At 35.7% G+C, this 25,498-nt stretch overlaps 1 protein-coding gene, 1 long non-coding RNA gene and 1 pseudogene across 2 annotated transcripts in view; 2 read left to right on the forward strand and 1 right to left on the reverse strand.

The window, feature by feature from the left end:
* LOC132420231 (uncharacterized) overlaps positions 1 to 25,498 on the forward strand; it is an 89,754-nt gene that overhangs the window by 30,487 nt on the left and 33,769 nt on the right. The window lies entirely within an intron of this gene.
* LRRC9 (leucine rich repeat containing 9) overlaps positions 461 to 25,498 on the reverse strand; it is a 106,633-nt gene continuing 81,595 nt past the window's right edge. The window contains exons 26-32 of the mRNA XM_060004461.1: positions 24,594 to 24,730; positions 14,465 to 14,682; positions 12,511 to 12,579; positions 7,569 to 7,709; positions 3,350 to 3,494; positions 1,376 to 1,544; positions 461 to 619 (exon numbers count right to left, since the gene is read on the reverse strand). Coding sequence (XP_059860444.1) covers positions 580 to 619; positions 1,376 to 1,544; positions 3,350 to 3,494; positions 7,569 to 7,709; positions 12,511 to 12,579; positions 14,465 to 14,682; positions 24,594 to 24,730 — 919 coding nt within the window. The 3' untranslated portion in view covers positions 461 to 579. The remainder of the gene's footprint in view (positions 620 to 1,375; positions 1,545 to 3,349; positions 3,495 to 7,568; positions 7,710 to 12,510; positions 12,580 to 14,464; positions 14,683 to 24,593; positions 24,731 to 25,498) is intronic.
* On the forward strand, positions 9,729 to 9,826 carry LOC132421345 (U2 spliceosomal RNA; annotated as a pseudogene).

Raw genomic sequence — 25,498 nt, forward strand, 5'->3', positions numbered from 1 at the left:
TCTTAGGGCGGACTCAGTTTGAGGCTATTTTTTTCAAAATATAGTCCTAAAAAACTAATCTGTAGTTCAACTAGCACAACTCAACTTGCTTTAGTAATAGTTGTGTTTGGTAAGAAATGTGTGCTTTAGCTTTAGGTAAGCCTAAATGAACAGATATTCTACAAATGAAAGTATGCTTATTTCCTAAAATTACCTTTTCTTAGTATCTTTATATGAGAAGCCAAAATGAGATTTTACAACTAAATGCTTCCAATACCCCAGGACTAAACATTTGATTCTTTGAACTTTGTTTTATGCCACTTGTATCTTTTCAATTGTTGTATGATATATTTCATGATTTTTCTAACATAGAAAATCAAATGAATAATTAAGATAACCATAAAGAAAGTTTAAGAAAGATGATATTAAATAAAATTCACCAAGGGTGATAGAGAGTATCTTCATATGGAACAGAGGTGCTTCAGTAACATAAGTAACGTGATTGTCTTATATTTTTTATCACCAACACTGGCTGCTAGTTTTGCACAACTACTAAACAGAAATAGGTTTCTTGGTATATATTCATTTCTCTTTAGGCAGTTACATTCGATTTGATCTTGGAAAGTGTCTGCCAGGAATTCTGTCAGAAACAAAATATTTATGAGTCAAGTAATGGTGACAATTTCTTAATGGATCAGCTCACTTAAGGTAATTCTGCAGTAAATAATTTTTGTATTTTATATGTGTACAATTTCAAAAAGACAACACAAGAAAGAATAATATCCTATTTTTGGCTATCTATAAATCAGGTCATCATGAGGATAAACCATTGATACCAAAATATGGTATCAGTATATTACACTCACTAAATATATTCTCAGTGGGACACGACTGATTATAGCAGGGAAGTTAGTACAGCAAGAACCAGGCTTAAGCTAGATTTGCTGCTAGGTCACTCTAATAGACGCTGCAGAGATTGGCTACAAAGAAGCTAGAGGACAGGTATTAACTGGAAATCTGGGTGGACAGGTGTTGAGCAGCAGAGTGAATTCTTAATGAGAAGTAGCATGTTCTTAGGCCTTCAGCTGGCCTCTAGGGCTAGGATCCAAATTGGAGGAAGGGCAACTGGGAATTATAAGAAGCTTGAAAAATTTACATAATTCTCAGCCTTTGTGATTTCAGAGTTGAATTTATCTGTTGTTCAAAATGTAAGTGAACTGCTTTGCATATTCAGTGATTAGAAGTGACTTGGGAGAGAATACAATTAAAAGTAGTTCCCATAATAGTAGTTCCCAATTAATAGTTTCCTATTTCTATAGATGACAAGCAAATTGGGGAAGTTTTTTTTTTTTTTTTTAATGATGACAAGTGATATTAAAACACAGAAAAGCTTTACCTTCCCTCATCTTGGTTGCTCTGGTATATTTCTGCACTTGGAGATGCCATATTCTGATGTGATAAAAGAGATGGAGAGAGATTTGTCCCTCCGAGTTGCTGAAAAGCTATTTCTGCATGGATGCTCTGAGGATTACTTGTTAGAATCCCTGCATTCTTGTCTTTTTTGTCTGAAATTAGGAATTATGAAACAATGAAAAGCATTAATAAATTAATAAGGTTTGGTTGTCCTTCAGTTGACTGTGTGCTATACATATTTCATAACATGAATTAAAATTTTTAAATAAAAATAAAAATCGGACTATATTTCTAGCACTTAATGCTGCTTAAATTTTTCTGAGCTAGTGGATCAGTTTGATACCTTCTTGGTAATTTTTTTTTTTTTAACATCTTTATTGGGGTATAATTGCTTTACAATGGTGTGTTAGTTTCTGCTTTATAACAAAGTGAATCAGTTATACATATACATATGTTCCCATATCTCTTCCCTCTTGCGTCTCCCTCCCTCCCACCCTCCCGGTAATTTTTAAAAATATAAATATCCAGAGCTGTGTGCTATAATAAATGTATCAATAAAATGACCATACTTTTCAAAACAAAAATTGGGGCAACACAGTCAGAAAATAGGAAAGAAATAGGACTTTTCCAGAAAATCCTAAAAAAGTAGTTGCATAATGAATCTTAAAGATATCTGAGAAGAAACTTATGGAAATGAATCCAGGGTTGAACTAATGCCCCCCCCAAAGATATTGAAGACATTCCTGAAGATGACAGTGATGACACTGTACTATTAAGGAGGCTAATAACAATTTGGTATGTCTAGTTTTACTGATAGTTCTATCTACTGGACAAAAGCATTAAATTTCTCACTATGATTAAAATCTTGAAGCCATAAGTAGGTAGAAGTATGAAAAATAAGTTAAACAAAAAATAACATCTTAGAGTAAATTATGTTGAATTTCTTTTAACTGAGTTTCCTTTAAAACAATTGCATATTCTTAGTAGGCTTTTAGATCATTTTATTATTATTGTGATGTTCAGTTTTATTGTCTAACAGTAGTCTGAGGCAAAGTGGGATGTTAGAAAGAATGGAAGAGGTGAGCCCTCAGGGAAAGAGTAGCTACCCCCAATTTCACCAAAATGGTAGCCAGTGAAGATCTGGAATTAGAGAAAAGGCATGATCTAAGTCTGAATGAAAATGTATATAATAGAACGAAACATTTCCATGCCTTGTCCTTTTAATATACTCCCTTCCTTTAGAGAGCTACCTCTTGAAACACTTCCCTACTAATAGCTTCATGAATATATAAAATAATATTGTGGTTTCAAGGATGAAGTTTGATCTTCTCTCTGTAAGATACCCTTTGAACCCCAAGAGTCTGTTGTTACCAATATTTTTAAACCTCTGATTTCTACTTTTAGCAGGATGTACTACAGGTTTTAGTAGTCGTTTGCTATGAAATACACAAAATGTAATAAAAGCTTTGAAAAGAAATGTCAAGAACAATTGTGCAAGTATCACAAAGTTCAAATTGCAAGCAAATGTGTAGTTACAACATATTAGTAGTTGAGTAGAACCAAAAAATACTATATAGGGCTTCCCTGGTGGCGCAGTGGTTGAGAGTCCGCCTGCCGATGCAGGGGACACGGGTTCATGCCCCGGTACGGGAAGATCCCACGTGCTGCGGAGTGGCTAGGCCCGTGAGCCATGGCGGCTGAGCCTGCGCGTCCGGAGCCTGTGCTCCGCAACGGGAGAGGCCCCAACGTCAGAGGCCCGCGTACCACAAAAATAAAAAAATAAAAAAATACTGTAGATTCTTTGAAATCAGAATGGTCACATGAAACTTGAACAAACATTCAATTTTAGGAAATGTAAAATATGCAATTTTAAGTAGTATTAGAAATCAAAGTGAGATTTTTGTTTCAAATGAAGTGTTTTTGCTTTTTTACATTCACTCAGAAACTGTCAAAATACCTTCAACTTCAGGAGTTAAAGTGAAGTCAGATCCCAAGTAATGGCCAAATCCACCAGGCCGAATTACATTTGTTATCTTTATGGGAGGAGCTTTCACTTGGCCAAACGATCCACCATCCACAGGAGAGTTGGTAACAGGAATAGACTACATAATAAAAGAAAAGTTAAGAATGCCTTATCTCAAAAACTCAGATCAGTAGTCTTAGCCTTACCACAAGCCCCACTTGATAATCACCTTAAAATTTTTTAGGTCAGAAATTATATGCTTCCCTAAACTCAGAGTTTGTATGAGGCAAAAACTGTGAAACAGACAGATTTTTGGGCCCTTAAACCCCCTCAGAACCTTATGTTCTGTTTTTTTCAGACTGCATTGTACTCATTACAACAGTCTAGGGTGATGGCACCTCCCCATTCCAAAGAGTCTTAACAAGGTAAGTGTAGAATTAAGAAAATTAAGCCTTTACCCCTTTGTGATATCTTTTCTTTTTTTCTGAACAGGAATTTCTAGATGGTAAGAGTTGTATCTTCCACATCTTTGTGTTCCTCACATTACCTCACCAGGTGTCTTGCAGTTAATTAGTTTTTCAAGAACAAACAAGTAAATAAAATGGGGACTAAGAAAAGCATCTTATAACAATCACTTTTAATGAGTGTGCTAACTCTCTAAACAGTGTTTACATTTTATGTTAGTTGAGAATTAAGAGGCTTTTAAAAGATTTTCAGGAATCAGCAAATGGAGGAGAGAAGTATTTTAGGCTGGAGACTCTTGGTTTCCCTAGAAATTTATGCCTGCTCTGTCTTTAGTAAGACTGACCTTGTTTATACTTTAAAAAATATGAATTCTGAATATATGTTTTAATTTATTTAGAGATACAGGCTTTTGCCATTTGTGTAAAATTACCCATTTCCCTCATATTTCAGTAAACGTAACCAAAATGCAGCTTCATAATGAGCACTAAGTTATCAGGCCTTTTACTAAAGCTGATCCCAAATTCCCTAATTCCTTCATAGGAGTTTCTTCCCATCATTAAACTAGAATATTGTCAAATTTTCTTCTGAAACAAGAGCACCAAAATGTTCTGGTTTAAAGGACAACTTTAGATTTCATTTATTTCCTCTTTATTTGCTGTTAAAAAGAAAGAACAGCAGCAACTAAAACAAAGAAAAATACATTAGACTGAACCGATGAAACTTGAAAAGTATTCTGTTCTTGTGTCTTCTGAACAGCTAAATGAATAGCTCAATTTTTTTCTGGCCAGGAAAATAAAAATTATTATTGCATCTTAAAATAGATTTCTCTGAAATAAAGACTTCAAATACCCCCTTTATTTTACTAACCATATATAGATGAATTCTTTAAAACCCAATTTTTAAATAAAGTATTTACATATAGAGTAAATGGAAAGGTAATTAAATTCTTATGTACGGCACCGATTTGAATGGCAAGAATAGGTATCTAGAATCACTGAAGACGACATGGTAGTACAGAATTGGAAAAATCTTAGTTCACTATATGAGAAATAGAAAAGAATAGCCAACAAGCAAAACCTTTAGTGAAATAATCATCCATCATTGACTACAATTTGAGTTTATGTACTTTTTTTGCTATATGAAACTAATTAAAAAATATGTATGGAAATTGGGATCTTTAAAGTTGCTGTAAGTGATTTCTTTATATGGAATTTAGTGAGTATTTATGAAGTTATATGGAATTTTTAAAATGTAGCCAACATTACCTTAAAATAGAATTTATCAAATGTTACAATTTGTATAGGTCTCTCACTGGAGGCCTCACATTTGTGGTATGATAGACAGAATAATGCCGCCCCCCAAGATGTCCACATCCTAATCTCTAAAACCTGTGAATGCTTTACGTGGCAAAAAAGGACTTTACAGGCATAATTAAATTAAGGATTTTGAGATGGGGAGAATATCCTGGATTATCTAGGTGGGCCCAATACAATCACAAGGGTCCTTATAAGAGGGAGGCAGGGAGGGTCAGTGTGAGAGAAGATGTAATGATGGAAGCAGAGGTCAAAGTGATGCCATTGCTGGAAGAGGGCCATGAGCCAAGGAATGCAGATAGCCTCTAGAAGTTTGAAAGGCAAGGAACAAATTCTCTCCTAGAAGGTATGCAGCCCTGCCGATACTTGTGATTTTAGCTCTGTAAGACTGATTTTTTGGACTTACGACCTCCAGAATTGTAAGATAATAAATTTGTGTTGTTTCAAGACACCAAATTTGAGGTAATTTGTTACAACAGCAATAAGAGACTAAAGTTTCCTTTAGTTTTCCACTTCTGGAAGCAAGAAGTGACTTGCTCATGGAATATAAGAGAGAAAGGGAAAGGAGGCATAAATCATTGAACTAACTTTTAATTATTCTCTTTTTAAAGACTAGAGACTGTGACAATAATTAGGTAGATGACATTAGATGGTGCTGTCTCTTAGTTATACAGATTAGTAGCTAAGCTTTTTTTCACAAAGCATAGTTTTTAGAAAAACATTTGTAAATATAACCCATAAATGAACCAATTTCCTCTGCCTAATCTAGATAATCTTTTTTTTTTTTTAGATAATCTTTATTAACATTGTACAGCTCTAAGTTTCACAGGTCTCTATAGCTATTTTGACCCATAATAGAATCCCCTTGGTTAATTTTAAAAAGTCAGGGAATAATAAGAATTAGATCTATAATTCTTTTTATAATTCTTAAAAAAAATTTTAAAACATAAAAGTACATGTGCCCACACATCTTTTGATGAAGGGTCAAGTCCTTTTCTTTAAGAAAGAGTCCCTTGACTGGTATTTTATCTGATTGATAAATCCACCCTTAAGGGCTTTACCTACAATTTCCAGTTTTGGTTTCGTTAAAGTAGCAAGACTTCAACAACATGTGGAGAAAATTTGAATACAAGAAACTGTCTAGATTTAAAGAAATTTTCCCACATATTAGTCTGAATTTTTATAATTTTCTTCCTTATTTTGCAGGTTTTTTTCCTCCCAACCTAATTTGATATTATTTGTGTATGTGTAATCAATTATTTGTGGTTTGTGTAATTGACCTTTTTCCAGACTTTACAGAGAATCCCATTTGGCTTTCATAGAAACATAGAAATAATAATTTAAAATTTGTACTTGTGTATCTGTTTATTTAAAATAAAAGTTATAAGTTTTTGAAAAAACACAGCCCACTCAATAAATATGTGAATCAATTGCTGAAGGCAGAAGTGAGCTTAGAGAGTAGCCTACTAGTATCAAACGTTCAATGTGCTCTGGGAACTCGTTAGTTTGTTTTACAAAGGGAGTGGAGAGGGTTGGGTAAGCCAGTGAGATAAATGAAAGCATCTACAGTAGTCTTATCGCTTTCCTCTTCAACTCAACTTTTAAAAGTAATCTTTGTTCACTGACTAATGCCCTTGCTCTCTTGCTTTCACTGACAGTAGAGGTTCATTTACACTCTCACTGCCCCACCTTAGTCCAGGTTTTCATAATCTCTCTTGGATTATTCTAAAAGCCTCTTAGCTGGTTTCTCTGCCTCCAGCTCCTTCTTCCTTAAACCTTGCAAAGGCACAGCTCTAATAGTGTTACTTCTTTGTTCAAAAACCATAGCTTTTCTGTGTTAAATTTAGTCTTTTAAGATAGTTATGAAAAATCCTGGTGGTCAATGATAGAATTTCCAAATTATATGCTTTTGTGGCTTCTCTCTCTAACCTCTTCCCTGTCATGCTCAGATACCCTACTAGGGTTCATAGGCAAAAGGCCCAATTATTCTGCCAATATACAAGAAAAGAGGCACACACCTCCCTTGTTAGATGAACTACACAGTCCAGAGAGTTTGAGGTCATTATTCCTTCCTTCCCTTTCTATCTCCTAAGTGGAGAGAGTTTTATTGTTAGTCACTGTTTATAAGAGTGATACGTTACAGTTTCTTACCTTCTAGCATTATCTGACATATGGAACAAGAGGCACAGTTTAAAATAATTTGCTTTATGTCAAAGTATGTTTTTTGAATAAGGAGCTTTCCTAGCTTCTATGTGTATATGCTCTATTCACCAGATCAAGCTGCTTTTGACAGTAATCACCAAATACATACTAAAATTATCTAGAAAAACATCATACATCAGGTTTAAACATTACGTAAAAACTCATGACAGAATGTTCATCTACTAATAATTTATGTATTTTAAAAGAAAAAGTGTAAATAATAGAATTATTACCAAATTTTTCTTTGCTTGTGGTTCAGAGAAGTGAAATTCAGCTTTTGCCCTATCATCTGAATTCACAGGGATTCCATCTAACATCTGTAAGTTAGGCAGTCGAAATATAAGCACGTGGCGATGTAGCATTTTTCTACAAATCTGAATAAAGTTAAAAATAACAATTCATTCCTTAAAAAAACTTTTTATTTCAAAGATTAACCTTTATAGAGAAGCATAGACAGCAGAGATCACATGTAACAGCTAATTTGTAGTATTAAATGATATAAATACGAATTCCCTTATTGAAAGATTCCTCAATTCCCTGTTATGCCAAATGAAGATGAGAAGTTTTTTTTTTTTTTAAACAAGGCTACCACTTGGAGATTTAATGTCTTTTTAGAGTATATGATATTGTTCATTAACTACAGGCAATCCCAACTCATGAATAGGATTATATTATAAAAGTTCACTTATAAGTAATTAGTTTGAAACTTGTATGATAATTTCCCATAGACACTATGCAGTTTAATTCAATACACATCTATTGAACTATATGATCCATCACTTCATAGTATTAACCTACTATAAAAATACTTGCATAAGTACATAAGAGAGTGTGTAGAAAGTGTTAACATAGTAGGCTTGAGGCTGTTATCTTTAGAAGGATCTGTTTGCAAGGAGCTCTTGACAAGAGTTTGGTACTTGGATTTTGGAAGCTCTCCCACCATTCCTTAACTGATAAGGGTAGTTCACTATGCCTAGACTGCTTATACAAACAATAGGATTCATGTTCAACCTGCTCTCCTTCTGGGAGTCTGGAATTTTGGTATGTGATTGGCACAGGGTACCTACATGACCAGCTTCCAAAAAAACCCTTGAATGCTATTAAGTCTAATGGGATTTCCTGGGCAGAAATATAACACATTTGTTGCTGCATTTTTGTTGGTGTGTGAAGAGTGCACACTGTGATCCCCTCATGTGAGGGAAAGAGCATAAGGAAGCCTGCACATGGATTCCTCCAGACTCTGCCCATGTGTTTTTCCTTCATCACTTGGCTGTGTATCCTCATTACGTCACAGTAATAAATCTTAGCCATGAGTATAGCTATATGCTGAGTCCCTTGACTTTTAGCAAATCTCCGAATATAGGGATGATCTGGGGTACTGACAACACAGAAGAAGTATGCAGCACTGTTTGTGATAACAAAAGAAAGAAAGAAAGATTATCATCAGAGGGGAATAAACTATTTTTTAAAAATGTAGTAGATACATATACATTAATGGAGAGGGATCTCTAAGCCGTAAATTGAGTTAAAAAAATGAGCACATTCAAGGCCACAAAGCCAGTTTCATAAAACCAAAGAATGTATAGACTGTCTCTTCTGATTAAAATGTAATAACACTAGAAATAAATAATAACGAGATAGCTAAAAATACCTAATAGGTTTGAAATTAACACACATAATCCTCAATAATTCACAGATTAAAGAAGAAATCTTTTGTAAAGTAGATTCTAAGATTTTTTTTTTGATGTGGACCATTTTTTTAAAAGTCTATTGAATTCGTTATAATATTGCTTCTGTTTCATGTTTTGGTTTTGTGGCTGCAAGGCATGTGGGATCCTAGCTCCCTGACCAGGGATCAAATCCACACCCGCTGCATTGGAGGGCAAAATCTTAACCACTGGACCACCAGGGAAGTCCCTGTAAAGTAGATTCTAAGAAATAGCAGGAAAAACACAACATATCAAAACTTTTAGGCTATTGCTAAAGCAGTATTTTGTAACCTAAAATTTATTCATTTAGAAGAAATATTAAAAATTAATGAGCTAGGCATTCTACTCCAGAATATTTTAAAAAAGTAAATTCCAAGAAACTAAAGGTAAAGGGTAGAAATTAATGAACAAAAAAGAAAAATTACACTTGATAAAACCAAAATATGGTTATTTGAAGAGATTAATATGATAGACAAACCTTTAGTAAGACTCATCAAGAATAAAAGAGAAAAAGCAAAAAAACACCAACAAATTTAGATATAAAAAAGGTGACAAAACACAGATATAGTAGAGATTTTTAAAATTCATGAAAGTATTATGATGGAAGTGCATTTAAAATTTAGATAAAAGGACAATTTTATTGAAAAATATAAGTTCTTAATATTGACTTTTGAATAAATAGAAATTGCTTCTTGCCTTTTTGTTAAGAACAAGTGTAGTATCTGTTCTTATCAGTTTAATAGAAAATGGCTAGATAATATATATCAATTAAAGGATTTGAATAAGTAGTTTAAAATCTAACTTCAAAAAATATTAAGTTCACATGGTTTTAGAGACAGGATCTAATTATCCTTCAAGGAACACACAAGTCTTCTTTTATATAAATTAATTCATAGACTAGAAAAAGAGGGAGAACTCCCCAATTAATTTTATGAGGCAAGAACAGCCTTGATGAACTTGAAAAGAATAGTATAATAAAGTAAAATTACAGAATAATTTTACTTATTTCCATAGAGATATGCTACATGAAATTTTAGCAAATTGAATCCAATAAAGTATAAAAGATGACCAAGTAGTATTCATCCCAAGAATTTAAGGATGGTTTAGCACCAGAATCTATTAATATAATTTGCATATTAACAGATTAAAGAGAAATACTATATTTCCAATTAGTTAAAATCCAGTGTCCATTCCTGATAAAAACAAGTAGTAAACTGGAATTAGAAAGGAACTGCCTTAAAATGTTGAAGGTTATCTACCCATAACCTACAGCAAACATATTTAATAGTGACAATTTAGAAGCATTCTTTTGAGGTCAGTAACTATCAGTGTGTCTATTCAGCACTGTACTAGAAGTCCTAGTCAGCACACTGACAGAAGTAAAGGAAATAAAACCATAAGGATTGGAAAGAAAGAGTCATTATTTGTAGATACTATGATTGTCTACAGAGAAAATCCAACAAAATTTACAATCCATTAGAATTTAAAAGAGAGTTCAGCAAGCTTCCTGGATAAAGAGTAATATGCAAAAATCAGAATTTCTATACTTTAGCAACAAACAACTAGAAAAATATAAAAAAGATATTGTTTAAAACAGCTATTAAAACAACAGAATAGGGCTTCCCTGGTGGCACAGTGGTTGAGAATCTGCCTGCCGATGCAGGGGACACAGGTTCGTGCCCCGGTCCAGGAAGATCCCACATGCCGCGGAGCGGCTAGGCCCATAAGCCATGGCCGCTGAGCCTGTGCGTCCAGAGCCTGTACTCCGCAATGGGAGAGGCCACAACAGTGAGAGGCCCGCGTACCGCAAAAACAAAACAAAACAAAACAAAACAAAAAACAACAGAATAAATCTAACGAAAGATGATTAAAACCTTTAGGAGAAAATCACAAACCTTTATTGAAGGACATAAAATAAACACAGCGATATTTGTGTTTGTGGAAGAGAAGGCTCAATGCTATAAATATTACGGGAGACTGCTTATTGTATTTCTTTCTTGGTGGAAGTAGCTCTATGATGTGGCACTACTGGCTCTCTCAGTCCCTTCACTCCTTCACTCGGGGAAGGAGAGCGACTTAACTGATAAATCTGGGAAGATTTTTTTAAAAATAAATTTATTTATTTATGTTGTTGTGGGGTTTTTTTTGTTTTGTTTTGTTTTGTTTTGTTTTTGCGGTACGCGGGCCTCTCCCTGTGTGGCCTCTCCCGTTGCAGAGCAACAGGCTCCGGACGCGCAGGCTCAGCGGCCATGGCTCACGGGCACAGCCGCTCCACGGCATGTAGGATCTTCCCAGACCGGGGCACGAACCCGTGTCCCCTGCATCGGCAGGCGGACTCTCAACCACTGCGCCACCAGGGAAGCCCTATTTATTTTATTAATTTTGGCTGCATTGGGTCTTTGCTGCTGCACACGGGCTTTCTCTAGTTGTGGCAAGCGGGGGCTACCCTTCGTTGCAGTGCGCGGGCTTCTCATTGCAGTGGCTTCTCTTGTTGTGGAGCACAGGCTCTAGGTGCATGGGCTTCAGTAGTTGTGGTACATGGGCTTAGTTGCTCTGCGGCATGTGGGATCTTCCTGGACCAGGGCTCGAACCCGTGTCCCCTGCATTGGCAGGTAGATTCTTAACCACTGCGCCACCAGGGAAGGCCCAATCTGGGAAGATTAAACTGGGTATGTTTAGCTCCTGTCTTTCCTCTTGAGAAGGAGCTTATTGCTGGGAGAATGCCTTCTGCTCCTCCAGGAGAAGCTCTCCTCCCATGTGAAAAGGCCTCAGTAAAGTATTTCCTGCTACTGGGTCATCATGACTTACTTTTGGCATCTGTTAGCAGGCCCATTTGGCTTTCTCACTAAGCTAAGCAAAATATTCTCAGCTCTCTATCTGCCACTGTCATATTTCTCAATTCGTTCAAATGTTAGGTGAGTAAGGATGCTACTTATTTGATCCCTTCGAAGACTCCAACGGGAAAGGTGGCAAATTTTTCCCAAAATTAATATATAAATTCAGTGCAATTCCAATTAAAATATCAACAAGATTCTCATATAACTTGAGAAGCTGTTTACTGAAACTCATAGGAAGTGTAAAGGGCCAGGGATAGCCAAGACAGTGAAGAAAAAAAAAGAGAAGGTGGAAGACAAGGAAAATTAGAGGTGCTTACTCTACTGGACATCAAGACTTAATGTAAAACTTTAGTGATTAACACAGTGTAATGTTATAGGGATTGACAAATAGGCCAATGAATACAAAGTAGAACCAAGAAGTAGACCCTCTTGTATATGACAATGACAGTTTATATTGTAATCAGTTGGAAGAAGACGCTAGTCAATAAATTGTGCTTGGATAACTGTTTATGCATATGGAAACAGATAAAATTAAATCTTTTCTCACATTATATAAAAATAAGTTATATACAACTATAAATTATATTTAAAATAAATTAACTAATAAATTAGAAAAATAACACACTCACTGGATTGCCATAAACTGTAAGCTCTCTGAGGGAAGAGATACCATCAAGTTTTTCCAGTTCTGCCATATCCTATTAAAAAATTAAGCAGTAAGTTATTATTTGGTTAGACCCAACATCTTTAAATATATGCTGATTTGACGTAATTATATGTAAGTGTTGGATTGCAACGAGTTCATGATTGAATCTTCTGAAGTGAGCTTGATTGACAATATTCTGTATTGTTGATTAAAGACAGATCTGTGTACTATTGATTCCAAATACATGACTGGGTAAAGATGACAAGCTAACATGGGAAACAGGCCATACAGCAGCGCTTACTAGGAAAGACCATATTTTTTTCAGAAGACTTATGATCTATTCTAAAACTCAGATTATATTTGGTTAATTCCCAAGAGGACTGACCTAGATGTGTAGAAAAGGAGGTGAATCTAGTCTAAACAATTTCAAAGGTGCATATCAAACACAACCTTAACCATGAAGGAGCATGTCATATTGAATGGACTTAATACTGATATATTTGATGGTAATGTATATAGTTGAAAAACTATTTCTCTAGTTGAATGACTTGCCTTTGCTACTGGATGGGATTATTTATTATTATCTATTTAACATTGGTGAAAGTTTGCAAATACATTTTAGTTTCTGCAAAGTTATTTCTAAAATGCTATTGCTGACAAAATTTAGGCAACAAGATCAGCTTCAGGTTGTTGCTAGTTCATAGTAATAAAACAAAGTTATTGATATGCTCCTCTTCTTATTTGGGATGACTAGTGGGTTTAGCCAATTCATCTAGTAACTATAAAAATATTTAGACCTATTTTAGATCACTTGGAAGTGGAATTTGAGAAGCCACAGGAATGCCCCAGACCCTGTGTATCCTTGAAATTATTAGTAAGGCTTGATACTGGGTAAGGTCTCAGATTCAAGTAAGTCTGATTTGACATATTCTTTGTGTTAGCTCAGTTGCTATCACTGGAAAGAGTTCCTATAGGATAGCAATTATCCTAATTTAGATTTCTTCTGGATAAAGCTTTGGAAGAACCATTGCCAGTTTTGGCAGGCTTTTTCTCAGATGAATGTTGTTTGACCCTTGATGTGTGAGTTGTATGTAATTTTCTCTGTATATGTATTTACTAGTTGCTGTGTAGAAAGGGGCACTGATCATGATTTCCTTGTAGCCTTGAACAGGCTTTTATATCACTCCAGAAAAGGCTTCCTGAACTCCAGCAAGAAGAGCCACTAACAAGTATTGATCATGTATCTACTATGTACCAGATGCTTTGCTATATACTAATACAAATGTGGGCAAGAAAGACATGGTCCCTGCCCTTGCAGGGCAGTATACAGTTCAGTTTGTCTTCAAGATTGTCTTAGAGGTATGGGCAGAAATATCAAAATTGGTAAAAGGAGGGCTAACTGATCATCAGCAAAACACTGAGAGAAATGTTAGGAGAAATACCTTCAACCCTCTTATCTGCATACTATCTCAGAAGAGAGTTTGGGCAGGCTCAGTTGGGGCAGTGGCCTAATGGAAACAGGCTGAATTATGAGCAGGTGAAACAAATGCAGGATGCTAGCTTAGGAAGCCTTGAGTGGGGAAAGATGGATTATTAAAGCCAAGTCGAAGTCCATTATCAGGAGTTGATTCAAATGTCAGGTAGAACAAGTACGTATGTTAAGTTTAAAGGGGCAGAGGGAGTCTAGGATTGAGATGCACAAATAGCTTGGACCAAGAGAAGTCAGGAACAAAAAATATCTCTTAGAGGATCTGCAGGTAGATGCATGTGGGTTGGTTGGGTTTATAAGTCTAGCAGCAAGGTGAGCATTTCTGCATCCCAGAGTATTTACATGTCATATAAATGATAAATAACACACTAGCAAAATTTTCATTGGTGTGCTTGGAAGCTTTATATTCAAAGGAGTTAAGTCTTTTAAATCTCATAAATAATGTTACCTGGATTTTATTATATCCTAGGAAGAGTTTCTCTAGTTTTACCAAAGGTTGTAATTTGCTCAGCTCTCGTAGTCTGTTTTCCTCTAGGTGAAGTGCCAACAGAGAGCTTGGTTTGGCAAAGGCACTATCATTAAAGGCTCTGATGCGGTTATGGTCCACTACCAATTCCTGAAGGAATTCTAAGTTGTCAAGCCCTTCAACTTGACTGATTTCATTCCCTGAAAAAGATAATTCATGATATGTTAAGTGAGCCCAAACTGAATAAAAGTTATCTATCTTCATTTAAATATTTTTTTATCAAATGAGTCTTTAAGAAGTGAAGTATTAAAAAGAACATATTTCCAAGGAGAAACAGAAATGTAATTTATAGGAAGGTAGCATCATCATCAAATAATATTTGGCAAAATTTTTCCTTTAAGATATGATGCACAAAATGTACTGAATTGACCCAATCTGTCTGTTCAACAGTTAAGTGCTAAAATAGTTGATACTGATAAAAGTAGATGTATAAAAGTGCTGCAGAAGATATGCTTCCTAGCTCATACAGCTCAATAACAAAAAAACAACCCAATCAAAAAATGGGCAGAGGACCTAAATAGACATTTCTCCAAAGAAGACATACAGATGGCTGAAGTATATGAAAAGATGCTCAACATTGCTAATTATTAGAGAAATGCAAATCAAAACTACAATGAGGTACCACCTCACACTGGTCAGAATGGCTGTCATTAAAAAGTCTATAGACACTTAGGTTGCTTCCATGTCCTGGCTATTGTAAATAGTGCTGCAATGAACATTGTGGTACATGACTCTTTTTGAGTTATGGTTTTCTCAGGGTATATGCCCAGTAGTGGGACTGCTGGGTCATATGGTAGTTCTATTTTTAGTTTTTCAAGGAATCTCCATACTGTTCTCCATAGTGGCTGTATCAATTTACATTCCCATCAGATGAATGGATAAAGAAGATGTGGCACCTATGTACAATGGAATATTAGCCATAAAAAGAAACGAAACTGAGTTATTTGTAGTGTGGTGGATGGACCTAGAATCTGTCATACAGAGTGAAGTAAGTCAGAAAGAGAAAAACAAATACCGTACGCTCACACATATATATGGAATCTAAATTTTAAAAAAATGGTTCTGAAGAACCTAGGGGCAGGACAGGAATAAAGACGCAGACGTAAAGAGTGGACTTAACGACTTGGGGAGGGGGAAGGGTAAGCTGGGATGAAGTGAGAGAGTGGCATGGACATATATACACTACCAAATGTAAAATAGATAGCTAGTGGGAAGCAGCCGCATAGCACAGGGAGATCAGCTTGGTGCTTTGTGACCATCTGGGGGGTGGGATGCTGGAGAGGTTGTGGAGAAAAGGGAACCCTCCTACACTGTTGGTGGGAATGTAAATTGGTGCAGCCACTATGCAAAACAATATGGAGGTGGCTGAAAAAACTAAAAATAGAGTTGCCATATGATCCAGCAATTCAAAAAGATGCATGCACCCCAATGTTCACTGCAGCACTATTTACAATATCCAAGACATGGAAGCAACCTAAATGTCCATCAACAGATAAATGGATAAAGAAGATATGGTACATAGATACAATGGAATGTTACTCAGCCATAAAAAAGAATGAGATAATGCCATTTGCAGCTACACGTATGGACCTAGAGATTATCATACTAACCGAATTAAGTCGGAAAGAGAAAAACAAATACCATATGATATCACTTCAATGTGGAATCTAAAATATGACACAAATGAACCCATCCACAAAACAGAAACAGACTTACAGACAGAGAACAGACTTGTGGTTGCCAAGAGGGAGAGGTGGTGGGGGAAATATGTACTGGAGTTTGGGACTAGCAGATGCAAACTATTATATATAGAATGGATAAACAACAAGAGACTACTGTGTAGCACAGGGAACTGTGCTTATTATCAATATCCTATAATAAGTCATAATGGAAAAGAATATGAAAAAGACTATATATATGTATAACTGAATCACTTTGATGTACACCAGAAACTAACACAGCATTGTAAATCAACTATAATTTAATTTTAAAAACAAACAAAAACAACTTAAAAAGAAAGACCAAAATGCACCAGGAAGTAGTTAGAAAAGCAAAAAAAAAAAAAGATACACTTCCTGAGTATACTGGGTTATTCTAATTATTATTCTAATAGGTATTCAAATAGGTATATCTAATTATTAAAATAAACTAATTTGTTGTAATGTTAGGTTGGAAGAATATACCTTAATTATGCTGTTCTTTCTTTCTCAACATATTTTTGCACTGCAACTACATTAAAAAATTAAGAATTTATTACGTTAATTAAAACCTCAATCCTTTCATTATAACCTATGATTTCTCTCAGCTGTAGCAATCAATAGTTTTATAAGTATGAATGATAACTTATATAAGAAGAGAACCTTTGAGTTGACCAAATGCTTTTATGTGTGTTTTCTATTCGATTCTTAAAATAGCACAGGGAAAATTTTATCCTTTTTTCTTTTTTTTTTGCTGTATTCGGGCCTCTCACTGTTGTGGCCTCTCCCGTTGCGGAGCACAGGCTCCGGACGCACCGGCTCAGCGGCCATGGCTCACGGGCCCAGCCGCTCCGCGGCATGTGGGATCTTCCCGGACCGGGGCACGAACCCGTGTCCCCTAGCATCGGCAGGCGGACTCTCAACCACTGCGCCACCAGGGAAGCCTATCCTTTTTTAGTGATCAGAAAACTGAGGGTCAGAGAAACTGTCTTGCTCAATGACATAAAAGTGGCAACACCAGGCCTACCCTAGACCTTTTACAATGCTGCTTCTGTGCCATTCTTTCATCCACTATTTATCCTCTTTGTTACTGGACTGAATTGTGTCCCCCCCCAATTAATATGTGGAAGTCTTAACCCCTAGCCCCTCAGAACATGGCTGTATTTCGGTCTTTAAAGAGGTAACTAACGTTAAATGAGGTCATTGGGTGATCACTAATCCAATATCACTGGTGTCCTTATGTGAAGAGGAGATTAGGACACAGAGGGAAGACCATGTGAAGATACAGAATACAATTATAAGCCAAGAAGAGAGGCCCTCAGAAGTGACCAACCCTGCTGATATCTTGATCTTGGACTTCTGGCCTCCAGAACTGTGAGGAAATAAATTTTTGTTTAAGCCACCCAGGCTGTGGTACTTTGTTATGGCAGTCCTAGCAAACTAATATACTACTGAACATGTGATCCCACTTTTTTGGAATTCTTCTCTTTGTAATTTAACATATTTAGTCGAACTTAAGATGCCAATGATTGTTAAGATAGGTCAATATTTTATGTATACTAAGGAAAAAAAACATGGCTAGGTAAACTATGTTATGCCATCAATTAAGATACAATCTGATTTCAAGACATGTTAAAATATAAAAAGTGGGTGTCTCATAATTGATGAAATATGAGAAAGTTACCTTATTTTGTTTTATCCCTTAGAGAAACTGATAACATCATAACCTTCAATAAAATTGCTCACGGAATTAAATCACAGACTTTGAAACATTACCACTGCCTTACTTAAGAATGAAAAAAAGACTATTCAAGTCAGACTGAGAAAAATGACTCAGTTGTGTTAATATATTACTTTCATGAAATCATGTATTTGGACGGTCACTTTTAATAAAGTCCAGTGGTATAAAAATCACGTGACATAGCTTTAAGTGCTGAATAATGTCTACAGTAGCATATTTTTGGCTATTTTTCATTTTAGAATGTTCACTAAACATATTTAAGAAAGAAAACTCCAAAACAACAGTGCTAAATGTGATTTCAGGGATCTTATATTTAACTAGTAGAATTTGCCATTGTTAGAAAACTCTCACTTATTTACTTCTAAATTAAAAAAATTTTTTTTACTTATGAGATATTATTTATTTCCCTTCTTAACAGTTCATTTTTCTTTAATATCTTTATTGGAGTATAAGTTGCTGCTGTACAACAAAGTGAATCAGATATATATATACATATATCCCCATATCCCCTCCCTCTTGCACCTCCCTCCCACCCTCCTTATCCCACCCCTCTAGGTGGTCACAAAGCACCAAGCTGATCACCCTGTGCGATGCAGCTGCTTCCCACTAGCTAGTTATTTTACATTTGGTAGTGTATGGACATCATCAAAAAATCTACAGTATAGGCTGAAGTCAGGGAGCTCCACTAGCCCAGAGATAAACCCATGCACATATGGTCACCTTATCTTTGAAAAAGGAGGCAAGAATAAAGAATGGAGAAAAAACAGCCTGTTCAGTAAGTGGTGCTGGGAAAACTGGACAGCTATAAGTAAAAGAATGAAATTAGAACACTTCCTAACACCATACACAAAAATAAAATCAAAATGGATTAGAGACCTAAATGTAAGGCTAGACACTAGCTAGTTATTTTACATTTGGTAGTGTATGGACATCATCAAAAAATCTACAGTATAGGCTGAAGTCAGGGAGCTCCATTTTTCTTTTTCAAGATTGCTTTGGCTATTTGGGGTCTTTCCACACAAATTGTGAAATTTTTTGTTCTAGTACTGTGAAAAATGCCCTTGGTAGTTTGATAGGGATTGCAATGAATCTGTAAATAGCTTTGGGTAGTATAGTCATTTTCACAATGTTGATTCTTCCAATTCAAAACATGGTATATCTCTCCACCTGTTGGTATCATCTTTAATACCTTTCATCAGTGTCTTATACTTTTCTGCATACAGGTCTTTTGTCTCCTTAGGTAGGTTTATTCCTAGGCATTTTATTCTTTTTGTTGCAGTGGTAAATGGGAGTGTTTCCTTAATTTCTCTTTCATATTTTTCAACATTAGTGTATAGGAATGCAAGAGATTTCTGTGCATTAATTTTGTATCCTGCTACTTAACCAGATTCACTGATTAGCTTTACTAGTTTTCTGGTAGCATCTTTAGGATTCTCTCTGTAAAGTATCATGTCATCTGCAAACAGTGACAGCTTTACTTCTTCTTCTCTGATTTGGATTCCTTTTATTTCTTTTTATTCTCTGATTGCTGTAGCTAAAACTTCCAAAACTATGTTGAATAATAGTGGTGAGAGTGGGATCCTTGTCTTGTTCCTGATTTTAGAGGAAATGGTTTCAGTTTTTCACCATTGATGATGATGTTGGCTGTGGGTTTGTCATATATGGCCTTTATTATGTTGAGGTAAGTTCCCTCTATGCCTGCTTTCTGGAGAGTTTTTATCATAAATGGGTGTTGAATTTTGTTGAAAGCTTTTTCTACAGCTATGGAGATGATCATATGGTTTTTATCCTTCAGTTTGTTAATATGGGGTATCACATTGATTGATTTGTGTATATTGAAGAATCCTTGCATCCCTGGGATACACCCCCACTTGATCATGGTGTATGATCCTTTTAATGTGCTGTTGGATTCTGTTTGCTAGTATTTTGTTGAGGATTTTTGCATCTATGTTCATGAGTGATATTGGTCTTTAGTTTTCTTTTTTGTGCCATCTTTGTCTGATTTTGGCATCAGGGTGATGGTGACCTTGTAGAATGAGTTTGGGAGCATTCCTCCCTCTGCTATATTTTGGAAGAGTTTGAGAAGGATAGGTGTTAGCTTTTCTCCAAACTGATAGAATTCGCCTGTGAAGCAGTCTGGTCCTGGGCTTTATGTTTGTTGGAAGATTTTTAATCACAGTTTCAATTTCAGTGCTTGTGGTTGGTCTGCTTATATTTTCTATTTCTTCCTGGTTCAGTCTCAGAAGGTTGTGCTTTTCTAAGAATTTGTCCCTTTCTTCCAGGTTGTCCATTTTTTTGGCATACAGTTCCGTGTAGTAATCCCTCATGATTCTTTGATTTCTGCAGTGTCAGTTGTTACTTCTCCTTTTTCATTTCTAATTCTGTTGATTTGAGTCTTCTCCCTTTTTTTCTTGAAGAGTCTGGCTAATGGCTTATCAATTCAGTTTATCTTCTAAAAGAACCAACTTTTAGTTTTATTGATCTTTGCTATTGTGTCCTTCACTTCTTTTTCATTCATTTCTGACCTTATCTTTATGATTTCTTTCCTTCTGCTAACTTTGGGGTTTTTTTGTTCTTCTTCCTCTAATTGCTTTAGGTGTAAGATTAGATTGTTTATTTGAGATTTTTCTTGTTTCTTGATGTAGGATTGTATTGCTATAAACTTCCCTCTTAGACCTGCTGTTGATGCATCCCATAGGTTTTGGGTTGTTGTGTTTTCATTGTCATTTGTTTCTAGGTATTTTTTGATTTCCTCTTTGATTTCTTCAGTGATCTCTTCATTATTTGGTAGTGTATTGTTTAGCCTCCATGTGTTTGTATTTTTTACATTTTCTTTCCTGTAATTGATATCTAGTCTCATAGCGTTGTGGTCAGAAAAGATACTTGATATGATTTCAATTTTCTTAAATTTACCAAGGCTTGATTTGTGGCCCAAGATATGATCTATCCTGGAGAATGTTCCATGAGCACTTGAGAAGAAATTGTATTCTGTCATTTTTGGATGGAATGTCCTATAAATATCAATTAAGTCCATCTTGTCTAATGTGTCATTTAAAGCTTGTGTTTCCGTATTTATTTTCATTTTGGATGATCTGTCCATTGGTGAAAGTGGGGTGTTAAAGTCCCCTACTATGATTGTGTTACTGTTGATGGCCCCTTTTATGGCTGTTAGCATTTGCCTTATGTATTGAGGTGCTCCTATATTGGGTGCATAAATATTTACAATTGTTATATCTTCTTGTTGGATTGATCCTTAGATCATTATGTAGTGTCCTTGTCTCTTGTAATAGTCTTTATTTTAAAGTCTATTTTGTCAGATATGAGAATTGCTACTCCAGCTTTCTTTTGATTTCCATTTGCATGGAATATCTTTTTCCATCCCCTCACTTTCAGTCTGTATGTGTCCCTAGGTCTGAAGTGGGTGTCTTGTAGACAGCATATATATGGGTCTTGTTTTTGTATCCATTCAGCCAGTCTACGTCTTTTGGTTGGAGCATTCAATCCATTTACATTTAAGATTATTCTCAGTATGTATGTTCCTACTCCCATTTGCTTAATTGTTTTGGGTTTGTTACTGTAGGTCTTTTCCTTCTCTTGTGTCTCCTGCCTATAGAAGTTCCTTAGGCATTTGTTGTAAAGCTGGTTTGTTAGTGCTGAATTCTCTTCACTTTTGCTTGTCTGTAAAGGTTTTAATTTCTCCATTGAATCTGAATGAGATCCTTGCTGGGTAGAGTAATCTTGGTTGTAGGTTTTTCCCTTTCATCACTTTAAACATGTCCCTTCTGGCTTGCATAGTTTCTGCTGAAAGATCAGCTGTTAACCTTATGGGGATTCCCTTGTATGTTATTTGTTGTTTTTCCCATTCTGCCTTTAATATTTTTTATTTGTATTTAATTTTTGATAGTTTGATTAATATGTGTCTTGGTGTGTTTCCCCTTGGATTTATCCTGTATGGGACTCTCTGCAATTCCTGGACTTGATTGACTATTTCCTTTCCCATGTTAGGGAAGTCTTCAACTATAATCTCTTCAAATATTTTCTCAGACCCTTTTTTCTCTTCTTCTGGGACCCCTATAATTCGAATGTTGGTGCATTTAATGTTTTCCCTGAGGTCTCTGAGACTGTCCTCAATTCTTCTCATTCTTTTTTGTTTTTTCTGCTCTGTGGTAGTTATTTCCACTATTTTATCTTCCAGGTCACTTATCCGTTCTTATCTTCCAGGTCACTTATCCGACAAATTTCTATCTTTCCATTTAGATTAACTCTGTGTTTAGGGTCTCCTTTTCACAGGATGCAGGTTTGTAATTCCTGTTGTTTTTGGTGTCTGCCCCCTGTGGGTAAGGTTGGTTCAGTGGCTTGTGTAGGCTTCCTGGTGGAGGGCACTGGTGCCTGGGTTCTGGTGGGTTGGGCTGGCTCTTTTCTTTCTGGTGGGCAGGGCTGCATCCGGTGGTGTGTTTTTGGGGTGTCTGTGCATTCAGTATGATTTTAGGTAGCCTCTCTGCTAATCTGTGGGATTGTGTTCCTGTCTTGCTTTGGCATGGGGTGTTCAGCACTGGAGCTTGCTAGCCATTGGGTGGCGCTAGGTCTTAGTGTTGAGACAGAGATCTCTGGGAGAGCTCTTGCCAATTGTTATTACTTGGGGCTGGGAGGTCTATGGCGGGCCAATGTCCTTAACTCAGCTCTCCCACCACAGACGCTCAGGCCTGATATCAGGCTGGAGCATCAAGACCCTGTCAGCCACATGGCTCAGAAGAAAAGGGAGAAAAAAAGAAAGAAAAAATTAAATTAAAATTTAAAAACTTTTTAAAAATTATTAAAATTAAAAAATTAAAAAGTAATTTAAAAAAGAAGAGAGCAACCAAACCAATAAACAAATCCACCAATGATAACAAGTGCTAAAAACTATACTAAGCATAAAAATCAGAAACAAGTCAGTCTCAGACAGCAAACCTGAAGTCTACAATTTACCGTCTCCACCAGTGAAGGGGCTTCCTATTGTGTGGAAACTTTTCCTCCTTCACAGCTCCCTCCCAGATGTGGAAGTCCCGACCCTATTCTTTTGTCTCTGTTTTTACTTTTTTCTTTTGTTCCACCCAGATACATAGGGATTTCTTGCCCTTGGGAAGTTGAGGTCTTCTGCCAACGTTCAGTAGGTGTTCTGTAGGAGTGTTCCACATGCAGATGTATTTTTGATGTATTTGTGAAGAGGAAGGTGATCTCCACATCCTACTCCTCCGCCATCTTGATGGTCTCCCAATTCCCACTTATTTAACTAGATAGTTATATTTTAGATAAATTTGACCCTTATCCCTTAAGATTCTAACTTGCTTCCCTACAGCCCCACCCTGCCCTTTCCCTAAAGACTGTACCTTTCCCACCATCTTGCAAACTTAACACAATATGTGAAATGTAAGTTCATTAACTCTCTGGTAGACCATGGCATGGCGTCATCTTATCACTGCCTACATTTGTGTACTCCTCTACAACTTTTGCCCTCTTCCCTCTTTAGACTGACCTTAGAATTATCTCCTCCTGTTCAGTATCTTTAACCTAACTCACCTCTTTACAAACCTTTAAAATATGCTTATAATTTCACTAGCTACCTTCTGATCTCTTACCTTCTTTTCAGGGACAAGTTCCTTGAGCATCCAACCTCTGTTTGTTGTCTTTACTGCCTATCCAACCACTTCCCTCTATATTATTTTCACTTTGGCTTTTGCTCTTCCCACACTTCCAAATCTGATACTCTGAAGGTTACTAATGGTCTCCTTTTTTGTTGAATCCAATTGTGTACATCCAGTATGTTTTTCATAGGCCTCATTCTTTTTATCATTTGACTTTAGGTCAATCACCCTCTTTTCTCCTGACATTTAGAGTTTGTATTTCTTGGTTTTCTTTCAAAATTTTGTGAATGTCTCCTTTGCTGGTGCTTATTCCACCCTTCTTAATACTGGGTGTGGGGTATGGAAGGGAATTGCTGAGAGGTAGTGGGTTTGTCTCCACATCCCTTTTTGGCTTTTCATTCTTTCTCTATACTTATTTCCTAAGTAAGCACATATGCTATGACTTTACCTGTTACCTCCACTGGGATAATTCTAAAATATACATCTCCAGTTCTGACCTGTGGTGCAGTACTACAACTTGAAAAAGTTTCCATTTTCATGTCTGAAAGTTGTCACAACACTAACTAATCTTTCCCTAGCTTTAGTACCTCATTTTGCCCAATCTCTTAATAAAAGCATGCAAACATCTTGAACTATTTTTCTTTCCTTGTATATCTAGTCATTAAGTACTAATATTTACTTCTTTTAAACTGCATTTTGGACTCACCCTTTCCAATGAGACCACTCTAGCCCCATTATGTCATTCATGCTGCATAGAAAATGCCATGTGTTTTGGTGTCAGAGCTAGAATGCAATATTCTATAGCTCTAGAATATCACATTTACATTATTTATATAAATAACCCAAGATAAACCCATTAGTGATTACTGAAATATTTTTGTCAATGAATCTGTTTTAATGTTGATGCTTATATTTGCTTTCAAAACAGGATGATAATCAAATCAGTTTTTAATAATAAAGACTTATACATGAATAGTGTTGCTACTCACCCTGAAGAAAGAGGAATTTTAAATTTCTTAGTCTGTTAAGCTGTAGCTGAATGAGATTACAAATTCCGTTGTAGCCCAAATGAAGAACTTCTAAACTGTGCATTATTGGAGGCAAATTTTCACTGCTCATTGTATCTCTGAAACACACATGTAAGTTTGAGCCCATAAACTTAATTTCAAACCAGCTGTTTGTATAAACATGAAAAGACAGTTTGGTATGTATTTACTATAAATTGAAGTTTAAAAAGAAAAAGAATGAATTTAGTAATAAATCAAACTATAATATTCTGTCTTCATAATTTATATAATAATCACATTTTCTTCTTTAAAAACAGTTTTATATGCTAAAGAACAAAGAAATACAGAAAGAGTTACTTGAAATAAAAAGCAAGAGCCAGTGCAATCAGGCAAGAAAAAGAAAAAAACAAATGTATTCAGATTGGAAAGGAATTAGTAAAACTGTCCTTATTCTCAGATGACAGGATCTTATATTTAGAAAATCCTTAGGAATCCACCAAAAAACTATTATTGCACCAATAAATGAGTTCAGCAAGATTACAGGGTAAAAGATTAATATACAAAAATCAACTGAATTTCTATACATCTTCAATAAACTGAGAATGAAATTAAGACTTCTATTCACAATAGTATAAAAAAGGATAAAATGCTTCACAAAAAATTAACAAAAGGAGTACAAAATGTATACACAGAAGATTACAAAACATTGCTGAGATAAATTAAAGATCTAAATAAATGGAGAAATATTCTGTGTTCACAGATTAGAAGACTCACTATTACTACTAAGATGGTAGTTGTCCCAAAATTGATCAATAGATTCAATGCAATCTCTATCTAAAGTCCAGCAGGTTTTCTTTCTTCTTTTTTTCTCCAGAAAATAACCATCT

The sequence above is a fragment of the Delphinus delphis genome, chromosome 2 (genome assembly GCF_949987515.2).
Source record: "Delphinus delphis chromosome 2, mDelDel1.2, whole genome shotgun sequence".
Lineage (NCBI taxonomy): Eukaryota > Metazoa > Chordata > Mammalia > Artiodactyla > Delphinidae > Delphinus > Delphinus delphis.